Below are 11,317 nucleotides of genomic sequence, written 5' to 3' on the forward strand. Positions count from 1 at the left end.
TTTTTTTTTTTTTTTTCCTCCCTTTCCCCTCCTTCCCCTCCTCCTTTACAACCCAGCGTTGCCACCAGCAGCAGCAGCAGCAATCTGTCTGGGGCTAATTGAGCAAACAACAAGGAGATGCTTTCACATGGCTTTTAAAGGAATGCTCCGGCATCCCCTTTCTGTAAGCAGCTTGGCAGGAACCTGCCAGGAAGGCTGGGGAGCGCTGGGTCCCCGGCCCCCGGCCTGCTGGGGGGGTTTGTGCTGGGCTGCACAGTCATTTCCTCCCCTCTGTTTATTTGCATTACAATTTGTTTTTAGCCAAGCACCAAAAGCTGCACTGCTCCCCAGCTCGCTAGCTCTCCTTGCCTTGTGCGTATGTTTTTAAGGGGCTAGTGTACAGTATGTGTAAACAAATGTCTTCCAAAGCAGGAACGCATATATAACGAGTGACAGGTTTTTGATTTACACTCAGTAAAATCTCCGTGGACACTCGTTCAAGCACCCAGGCTGACTTCAGGCTGGGCTGCGTCAGCAAGTTGAAGCAAAGTGCTAATCAGGAGGTTGAATGTGTTGATCAGCTCTGGATTTGCTTAGCACCAGATGCTCCCAATCTGAGAAGATCTAGTTGAACATGATTTAAGGTTGCAGAGTCCAATTCTAAGACTTTCTGAAAGTCCTTTCTCTAATCCCTCTTCTTTCTCTGTGGGCTGAATGCATCTGTAACCCTGCCAGTGTCAGATAAAAGGCAGCCTGGTAAGAAATCCCTAATGGGGAGCTGGGGAAGGAGAAGGGAACTGAACAGCTAAGCATGTGAGGTACTTCTCCCTCCTCCCCCAGAGTTTCAGGCAGAGTTTCTGCATGAACTGAGCTTGCTGGTACCAGCCAGAGCCACTGGCAACTGGCAGCCACAGCTGATAATGAAACGCTATCCACAGCGCGGCTCTGGCACACACAGTGGAGTCTGAATTCCCTTCCCTCCGCAAGGAGGGCTTTGGGAAGGGAAGAGGGAAGCGGGGTGAATCCTTATCTGCCTATCGCATCCCCTGGGGGTGCGGAATCGGGCTTTGTTTCTAGCAAAACCATTCTCTTTATCGCTTAAAAACTTTCTCGGGGATTTGAGGCAGGCACATTCATGTGTTTTCTTTTAGCCTGTACAAGGAGAAGTGAGTTTGGTGATTTCATGCGAGTCTCGTAGGTAGCAGTGACATACCAGGCAGCACGGATGAAGGAGGAGACCAAACAGGCAGAGGGATGGAAGATGAGGGAATGCTTGCTCTGATTTCCTGTGTGGCTTTGGCTCCTTAAACTCCCGAAACTCACTGCCACCTCAGTTTCCCCATCTATAAATTGGGAATGCTGCTATTTGCCCAGTCTCGAAAAGCATTTTGAACTCGTGAGGTGTAAAATGCGAGATATCATAAGGCAGCTGCAAGCATGTCAGTGCAAAATGCAAACAGTTGGTACCTCCTCTGCAACAAAGTATGTGACAGGACCCATCCCACCTCTGCACGTTTAGGACAGTGCGGGATGCCGTCTGAAATGAAGCAAGAAGTTCCTTATTAAAAAGTATTGCTGCAGATAACCTATATATAGAACCATAAATTGACATGGTTCTTTATAAGCCTAGATGAAGGCATGTTTAATCTGCAGAGGCATAACGTAATTACTCGCACTGGATGGTGGCCAGGGTCTTATTCACATCACAGAAATCAACATGATAGGTAGTCTGCTTGGAGGAGGTTCAGGAATGGAGTCACAGGAGTTGCTACAGGGCCTGTTTGAGATATATTGGGAAAGTTGTTGGGGGTGAGGAATGTTATAGCAAGAAGTGCTGCAGGTTGGATTTGAGGTACCTTGGCAGAGCTGTGTGGGGTCCAGGACGGGAGGAGAGAGGTGCTGAAGGCTGGACTTGGGGCTATTGGCAGAGCTGTGCTGGAGAAGTTGTGTGGTGCTACCTACATCACACTTACACCTGGCACTCCTACAGTCAGTCCCTCGTTTTCCTGAGCACTGCATCCACCTCTGCTCATCCTGCCCAAAGTGCTGGAGATTGGGCTCCACATCCCAACTTTAAGCTCCAAGACGTTAGTATGAGGCCACAGGGTTAATTACCAGTTGTCGCTTAATGCCCTGAGCAAAGAACTAAGTGACTCAATCTGATGCTAAAGGTGAGAAGCAGCTCCTTGATCTCCTTATTTTTGCCTTCACGAAGGGTCTCTGAAAAGCGGTCATGAGGCTAACCCAACTCTGTTCCCCAGGCTGAGGAGACAGCGGGACTCATATGACTGTGGGGTCAGGGTTAGGGGGAAATTATCTTCCCAGAGTCCAAAACTCCTTATAGAGCAAGTTTTGATCGAACTTTTTTCTGGAACAATAGTTTGCATGGTGCAAAGGTAACGTCTTGAATTTTAAACCAAGAGAAGCATCGTGTTGGCCCGGCCAGTTTTGGGGTTTGCCAAGAATTTCTTCATGTAGCCAAAGGTGGCATGTTTGTTGTTTTGCAGCAGTCTTGCAAAATCCACTCCCCTGAAGGGAGGAGTTTTAGGTGGGTAAATAAAACACAACTCGCTATTTCCATCATCCCTGGCTATCCACCCCCTCTGCTGCGTAAGGTGTGGGAGACGACCCAGCCTCCTCCATCACCGTATCCCAGCGCCTCGCAGGCCTTGGTGCTTCATCCCAGGCTCCAGAGCTGGTTGTTGCTCCTGATGTGCAGGAGGAGAGATGGAGAGCCTGGGGGCACAGGTCAAACCACCGGAGCTCCACCTGAATAGGTGTCCAGCTCCCAAAGAGCAATTTAGATTCGCCACCTCCCCCCACGGTACCCTGAGGACACCCACTTTGAACACGCTGGGTTTGTGTCACACTCTGAGGCCACATGCTTGGAGGTTTTTAGGCACTGGGCTTTCAGTTGCGTGTTTTTATTATTTTGGCTTTAGATCCCTTATTTGCAGTCCTTCCCTGACAAGCTGCTTTTGCATTTTAAAGGGAAGGCTCTTTCAGTGCAGTGCATTAGCAGTGCTGGGGCAGGGGCTGGCACGTCAATGTGTCCACTGGGGCTGTGCAGGGCTCCTGGGAACAGGCAAAGGGGTGACCTTGTAGAAATTGCCCCTCCGACAAATTTGTTGCACAGGAGTCTGGGGTGGGCTGTCCACAGTGACCCTCGGAGAGGATAACTGTGCTCACAGACCTTGCTCACAGACACTTTTGGAGAGTCTCCATCCAGATTTTTTTAATCCAAGAGGGAGAAGTCAGGTTTAAATTAAAAAAAAAAGCTCTTTGTTGTAAGCTGCCAGGGTTGAGTTGGGATTGCTGAGAGGGTCTTGTGCTTTCTCAGTACTGGCCCCTTGATGCTCAGCAGCCCCTCTCTTCCCCAACCTCTGTGCAGTTTGAGGGCACACAGCACACTTTAGGACTGGGGTGGGTTATTGATCTTTAATTTTCTGTCAGATCTCCATGTTGGATGTCAATGGTTCTTTGCCTCGACCTAGGTATACACCTGTCAGCAGCAGCTGTGACTTCTGTCGGGCCTCTCTTGTTTAGTGGTGACACATACATGTGAAAACTCTCATTAGAGAACCCTCCTGATGTTTAGTCAGTTGTTTAGGCTTCTGCCATGTGTGTGGGATACTGTCGGAGGGACGCTGGAGTCCAAAGAAAGGCGGCGAATCCGTGTTCGAGTTCCCCAGAATCTGCTTTTCCTATTTCTTTTAAAGTTGCAGATTTGAAAAACGCAAGGTCTGAAGCAGTGCTGCAAAACTCAATTCCTCTTCTTTTCCTCCCTCTCTCTTTTCAGCCAAACATGTTAATGAAGTCATTGTGGGCACCGAACAGCTGATGGAGATATAACCCGAGTAGGTTTTTAAAGATGATTTTATGGAAGCCAGCAGCAGAACCAGATGTTCAAGCGTCGTAAGATCATCCGTACGGATCAGTACTGGCACGGTTTACCCTGTCATTGCTCCTTTCCTGTTCAGCTTTATATTTATGTCTTAATAAAGAAGTATTTACAGAGCGGTGTGTCGGCCGGCCCCCTCCCCCCCCCTCATTGGGATGCACGCGGGTTTGTGCCGGGTAATATCGGTTCCTGCGCGCCCGGCAAACGCACTGTACTTTTCCAGCAGAGGGGAGAGCGGGGACCACACAGGCTGTGCCCGCTCCGAAGAATGACTTAGCCGCCCTCCCTGCCATGTAAACCACGTCCCCGCGGTCCCGCGGCCACCGTCCCCCAGCCTGGGAGAAACCGCTCGGGATGCGGCTTGTGCATCTCATCAACGCAGCAGGCGGGCAGCGGAACACAGGGGTAGCGCCGGCTGCTCTTTGCAGCCCGGCAGCTTCGCCAGCCTCCTCCTCCTCCTCTCCCTCTCCCTCTCTCTCTCTCTTTCTCCTGATGCTGCCCCATAGCACAGAAGCGTTTAAGCTGCGCCTCTTCTGTAGCGCAGTCGGGGAGTTTGGCACCCGTTTGCATCAGGGCTGAGTTTGGTCCGTTACTTTGAAATCCTGCCCAAGAAGGAGTGTGCGAGAGGGCTGGATGGGGGAGTGCGGAGGGGAAGCGGGGCCTAAGCACTGGGTACTCTCTGCCCTGTTTTAATGCTGCTTTCTCTTGTCGTTCTGCTCTTCCTAATCCCGGACAAGAGGTCCCTCCCCACATCTGGATGATCTGTGGATGACTGTACCTACGTCTGCGAGATGAGTCGAGCATGCTAATGTGAAACGCACAGCCTTGTGGTCAGGGGTTGTGCCAGGATTGTAAAGCACCTGGATGGGATTGAAACACAAGCTGTTCTTTAACGTTTATAAATTGGACACGAGTTCCTGCCTAAAAGCTGTTTATTGGAATCTAGTAGGATTCAACAGGACATTTATCTGCCCCTGGCAGTTTGACATCCAGAGGTGCTTACAGTAACTGGCCGGGATGATATTTCATTAACTGAAGTGATAAATTTTAAATGTGTGCTTCATGGGCACCGGTGTCCCCGGAGGAAAATTACCATTTCCTAGCTAATTTGACAGGAGAGAGAGATTATAATCCAGACATTCCCCGAGTTTCATAAACAAAATCCCTCCTCTGAAGGACCGGGTTGGAATGGAAAGTTTGGGTGAGGATGAGCTTGGAGGCCTTTGAGGAGCTGCAGAAAGAAGTAACGCGCTGCCGTTCGGCTCCGGCTTCGTGCCTTGTGTATGTGCGCAAACATGTTCCTCAGGTAGGAAGCCTTTTTCATCCAAGGATCGTGGAGGCTTTACAAAGGTTAATTAAAGAGAGTTCTTGTCTCTGTGTGCGGCAAGGGAGCGGGGCATCCATTTTGGGTGTGTAGGAGCAGAAGCCGAGTGGAACGTAATTACCTGGCTTTGCATTTTACCAGAAGGCTATGGCAAAGCTGAGAGAGGTCTCGCAGGGATTTTGACTCCAGGTCCTTTTGCTTGAACACAAAGCCTTCCCCCTCTCTTTTTTTTTAGGATACATCTTAACTTCTGAAAAGTCTGCATCCCCTTATTTAGCAGCTACAGTCTTACCTCTTTGTGCCTTAATTATATGTTAAAGTCTCAGTCCTTTTGTTTAGCTAATTTAAGAAGAGGGTGGGGGGCTCTTTACTGTGTCGGTTAGAATTTAGCATTAATTTAGTGTTCTCTGACACTTGAAAACCTGGCCGGGATTTGAGGCGTTTTCTTTTCCTTTTTGCCTTTTACGACCTGCAGGTGTTTGGTGTGAGATAAAAGTAGATCCCAAAGTGAGATTTCACAGCACAAATTATCAAAGTGAAGATTCACTCTTGATGTAGTCTACGTGTGTGGCAGTAATTATGAAAAATAATTCGGGATAATAGGGCCTTCAGGAATCCCAAGGCAGGCACTGGGAGGTTAACCCTTCCCCATCTAACCTGGTCTCCACGCTGCTATCATCGACAGGTGAGCAGATGGTGGGTTGAGTCGGGCAACTTTACAAGCTGAGTGATAAACATTACGGTCTTGAAGAAAATCAGGGAGGGGACCAAGGAAATGAGGTTCTGTTCCCAGATAGTTTTGGATGTTTGGTCCTAGGTCATGCAGACCTTCAGGAAGGTGCTACTGGTACGGGCTGCTCACCAGCTTTGAGGAACTGCTCACCTCTTGGCAAGTAAGTCCCCTCACTTTGCTGCTCTGTCACACCCAGGCAGCTGAGGGTCACCCATCACGGTTCTATTAGCACCAAGGTGGTCCTTTATAGAAGACATTTCTCTGAAAAGATCATAGAATCATAGAATCATGAAGCTTCCCAGCTCTGCAAGCGCTGATGCTTCCTGGACAGGCTTTTCCTGAACGCTTCCTTGGCAGATGTACAGCTGGGGTTGATGTGAGAAGGTTCTTGCAGTGACATGTCACGTGCTGCATCTGCAGGCGGTAAAGCCAAGGCTGGTGAGGTCCCCAGCTGGCAGCACCTTCGGCTCCTGGGTTTCACTGAGCTCTCTCCTGCCAGTGAAAACTCCTAAAAGGCTCATTCTGTGGCCAGGGCGGCAGGTTGGTGGGTGCAGAGCCTGGTGGTGGTGTGTACTTCTACCCGTGGGTCCTGCACCCCTGGCACACCATGATCATGGCACCATCACTTATTGCTCTGCCTGTGGAGTAGGATAGAGCCTGGCCTCCAGCCAGTGCCTTGTGTGGTAATGAGGAACCCCGAGCCTTCAGGGGCCCCTGCAGCGAGGTCCTTCCCAGAATGTTTGCAGCCAAGCCCATTTGCCAGGGATTTGGGAAAAGCATTTGTTGGGCGGTTACAGATACCCAGAGCCGTGGCTCGCCTCCCTCAGCCGTTGGTGTTTGCTGTTGTCATCTTCCAGGAAGCAGCAGCTGATCTGATCCCTTGGAATCATAGAATTGTCTAGGTTGGAAGGGACCTTTCAGATCATCTAGTCCAACCATCAACCTAACACTGACAAAAACCATCGCTAAAACAGATCTCTAAGCACTATCCTTAGTAGTCCCTTCTGCAGTTGAACCAGAGTGGATGGCTCCCATCTTCTTGGCTGCCTTGAAGTGGAGCCACATGAGGTGGGGGCGAGCAGCTAGCCATTCCTGGGGACAGTGGGCTTCCTACTCTGGTGGCATTCAAAGGGACACAGAACCTTCTTTGCATCAGGCTTTGATCTCGCTTTTGAGACACTTTTTTGGCTTTTGGGCAGGAAGGGGAGAGGAATATCAGGCTGATGGCCTCAGGTCCAGAGGTCTGGCTCCCCCGTCAAGTTGATGCTGTGTGTGCAGCCCTAGCAGTAGGACTCTCTTGAACCTCTTGGAGCTGGGCATCATGAGGACTCGCCAGTCTTTTACTACCTCCAGTCTCCAAGGTTTGTTGAGCAGAACCCTGTTACTCCTGCTGGCTTCCTTGCTGGCTTCTTCCCCCAACTTTCCTTCCTCTGGCTGCTTGGAAAGAGTGGTTTTTACTCTGCCCTGCCCATCCTTTGGACTTTGCTGGTGGGACCTTCTCATCCTGGGAGACCAGAATTTTCCTTATAAACCCTTGCAGGTTTGGGGGACACCGGTGTGTTCAGGAGATGCCTTGCTGCCTCCATGCTGGCCCAAATCCATAGCCAGGGCCAGTGTCTGCTCTGGTGCTTGCCCTGGTGCCTTGCAAGGAGCAGGGTTAGATCGAGAGGGGTTGGATTGAGATTCCTCACAGAGGAATCACCAGTGACGGTGTGATGACCACACATTGCCCAGTGCATGGTACAGCCCACTCCCCGGGTACCGCCAGTCCCTGGGCACCGCAGTGGCCATCAGTGCCACCCTCCTGTCACACACGGCCATTCCTGTGGCCTTTGGTCACCTGTTGGTAAGGACTGGAGGCTGCAGGGGGCTGATTCCTGGATCCTGTCGTTTTTCACTCCATCTCCTGGGAGTGAAGGTCCACAGCCGTGCTTGTGCCTCCCAGACGGGCCGGCAGACGAGAACTTCCTTCCAGGCCCTATAGACAGACATTTTATATACGTTAAAATGCGTGTGTATATAAACATGGAAAGCAAGAGCTTGGGAGAGCTTGAGTCTAAATAAACTTGTATGTTTAAGGCTTTTAAAATGCTAATGTTGAATTTCAGGGGAGGGGGGACGCAAGGGGATTGTTGGACTGAGCACCAAGGCAGCTGATGAGCTTGGATCGGTGCCTTTACAATTCAAGGAAAAATGGGATAGTTTGGGAAGGAAAAAGGGATTTTCTTGTTTTTGTTTTTAGTAGAAAATAAAAGAAGCTGCCTTCTTATTTGCCTCCCTCCCCCAGCGCCGGAGCAGCGAGCGACTGGTGTTGTATGCATAAGCTATTCCTTTGTGCAACATCTAAATGGTTAATTGTGTTTGAGGAAGATGTACGGGCGAATGGAGGGACCACCCAGCAAGAGACAGACAAGAAAGAGCGATCTCTGAAATGTTTAACCAGAGAGAGAGCAAAGTTGTTTAAAAATATTTAATTTACAACATTCCACACTGCTGATTATAAATTGGCCGTCCAAAAACACTGCTGCGTGCGGGGAGGGATCCAGGCAGCATGAAACAAATTCTTGTGATTGTTTTTCCTATCTTCCTCCCTCCTTTCCTTGGGGAGTTTAACCCCACCGCGGGATGTGGGTCCCCCCAGGCAGGGGAGGCACGGCCACCATCCCCCTGGGACCACGGGCTGCCGTCCCCCCCTGCCAACACCTGCACCCGGGGCCGGGGCGCAGCCGCCTGTGGACACTGGGAGAGCTGGAAGGGACGGTGAGGAACGACCGACCGGCGACGCCGGCGGCGGTGATGGGCACATTTGAGATGGTTAAAAGTCCTGCAGCCCCTTCCCTCTGATTTTCACCCCAGTACCGGGATTCCCCCAAAGCATCTAGCTGGTGCCCCTGGGCAAGGAAAGCCGGGAATCCCCCAGCAATGGCTCAGGATACTTGGGGAGCCAAACCCAGCCAGACTGTGCTGCCTGTAAGATGGTGCCTGCTCTTCAGGTCGGTGGCTCTTGGCCACATTGCCCAGCCATTCCCAGTGGCTGTTGAGCAAGAGCAGCATCTCCCCCCGCTTGGGCCTTTCTGCAAAGAGGGTGGTTGGTGCCGGATGCCGGGAAGAAGGGATTTGGCCACGCTCTGCTCGCGGCCGCCGCAGATCCCCAGCTGGCTTCAACGCAGCCGGTGGCCCCGGCTCTGCTTCCCCCGCACGAAGGGCTGGGGCTGCTCTGTGAGGAGGGACAGTTCCCTCTGGGTGGTGGCCAGGCCATCTCCCCCATCACCTGGAGATGGTTCCTGCTCCCACTGCAAAGTCCTTTCCAACCTTCATAGTCCCCCATTCTCCTTGTGGTGAGAGGAGGCTCCTGGGGTTCTCACCATGCTGCCCCCAGGAGACTGGGCAAGCAAAGGATGCACGTGGTGAGGGTCAGCCCCTTCTTCCCCAACCAGCACCGACCCTGCCACTGTCCATCCTCACAGACATCACCCCAGGAGCAGAGAGCCACCATGCCTGGAGGGTGTCAGGGAAGGGGGCAGATGTGCATCCCCTCCAGCTGGTGACCCTGTGCTGCAGAGGGGATCTGAGCGGAGCTGAGGGATGCAGGGAATGCAAGAGGAACTGGAATCCAAAAGCGATGGTTGCTTTTGCTGCAAATCCCTCCTTGGCACCTCCTTGCAGATCCTGCTTTGCAGAGTAAAAACCCAGGTGCTCTCACACCCCCGCTGCCCCGAGATGCCGGCCATGCAGCCAGCCCCCCGGGGAGCCCTGGGGAGGGCAGGGGTCTTGCCTGCTCCTGCCGGCTCTCCTGGCAAGGAAGGGGCACAGGGAGGGCTGCGGGGCCCTTTGCTGGGGATCGCCACAACTTTCCTAACCCCTAATCAGCCGGGAAGCCTCGCCGGCCACCTGGGCGCTTCCTTGCCTGCAGCTCGGGCCTGTGACGGCCGGAGGAGCCGGGGTGGGTTTGGCTGCTTGCCCCGGTGGCGAGCTCGGCTCTCCGTGGCTGAACCGCTCCGGGCCCTGCCAGCCCCAGCCGGTGCCGGGAGCGAGAAGGGAGACAAAAGAGCTTGTGTCCTCCTGCCAGCAGCCGGCCCCGCCGAGCGGCCGCCCGCCCAATTAAACCGTGCCCGCTTCCCATGCGGCAGGGGCGCCCGGCGGGCTCGCCGCCCCCCTCCTGCAGCCCAACAGCCCCGGGGGACCCCCACCCCACGGGACCGTCCCTGCCTCCCCGCAGGAGCCAGCCCTCGCCGGGTGCCGATACGCTCCCTCCGTCCTGTGGCGAGGGCATCTCCAGCGGCTCGTGATGGGGGATGGCTCACCCCATTCCCAAACATCTCCTCTTCCCCCCGGCTTTCCTCACCCCCTGGGACTCAGGGCACCCACCAGCACGGGCAGTGGGGTGCTGAGCATCCCTCCCTGTGCCTGCTGCCCCTCCAAGGGCCAGGTCAGGATGAGACATGGCAGCAGCAGCAGCCACCGCCACGGTGGGAGCATCCCCACGCCCCGTCCCGACCCGCGGGGCCGGTGTCACATCCACTTAGCCAGCTCCAAAAATCCCTCGCCCTGACACCTTGTTAAATACCCACCAGGGGTCACAGTTCCTGGGTTTCTTTTTCCTGCTTTTCCTTTACCCCGCTGAGACGTTTCGGTTGGCAGGAGCTACCCCCACCACCACCCCCCCACCCCCCGCGATTAGGTATCTTTCGGGGAACAAGAAACCTAGATCACTTACAAATTAATTTGGAGTTAAACCTACAGAAAATGAGAAACATGCTGCTTTGCAGGAGAGAGCGCTTGGCCAGTGATCAAGAAAAATACATCCAAACCGCCCGATGCGGCGCGCTCGGCGGCGGCCGGGGAAGGGGGCTGCGAGCTCAAGGTAGCCATCCCTCAGATTTGGGCATGTTTTAATGGGGCCGCAGCCTTTCCTCCCAATTAAAACCGTAGCAAACAAACATAAAGGGAGGAGAACCTGTTCCCTGGGTGGGGGACACACACGCACGAGGGGATGTGGGGAAGGCTGGGGTGGGGATGGAAGAGGTGTGGGGTGTGATGTGGCAACACGGGTTGCACCTTCGCTGGTGGGGATGGGGACCAGCTGTGGGCACCCATCGCTGCATCCCCAGGGCTGCAGGACCTTGTGCCAGGGCTGGACCCTGAGGGGGGCCAACAAGGTGCCGTGGGGCCAGGAGTGATGCAGGGGACCCCAAGGTGGGTGGGTGGAGGTGGATGGGAGCTCCCGGAGGGTCTTGGGGAGGGGGCTGGCCGCTGCCACGCATTGTGTCTGCGGTGCGAGCGGCGGTGCCGGGAGGGGGCCGCGCAGGGGAGGCCGGGGCGGCGGAAGAGCAGTGATAAGATAAAAGGTCTGCTTTCCCATGCCGAGGAGCTGGGGCGG

General features: G+C 53.6%; 1 protein-coding gene across 1 annotated transcript in view; it reads left to right on the forward strand.

Annotated features, from left to right (window-relative positions):
• EIF2B3 (eukaryotic translation initiation factor 2B subunit gamma) overlaps positions 1 to 8,026 on the forward strand; it is a 106,029-nt gene extending 98,003 nt beyond the window's left edge. Inside the window, exon 12 of the mRNA XM_014939524.1 lies at positions 3,779 to 8,026. Coding sequence (XP_014795010.1) covers positions 3,779 to 3,831 — 53 coding nt within the window. The 3' untranslated portion in view covers positions 3,832 to 8,026. The remainder of the gene's footprint in view (positions 1 to 3,778) is intronic.
• Positions 8,027 to 11,317: the final 3,291 nt, after the last annotated feature.

The sequence above is a fragment of the Calidris pugnax genome, unplaced genomic scaffold, assembly GCF_001431845.1.
Source record: "Calidris pugnax isolate Ruff unplaced genomic scaffold, ASM143184v1 scaffold18, whole genome shotgun sequence".
In the NCBI taxonomy this organism is placed as follows: domain Eukaryota; kingdom Metazoa; phylum Chordata; class Aves; order Charadriiformes; family Scolopacidae; genus Calidris; species Calidris pugnax.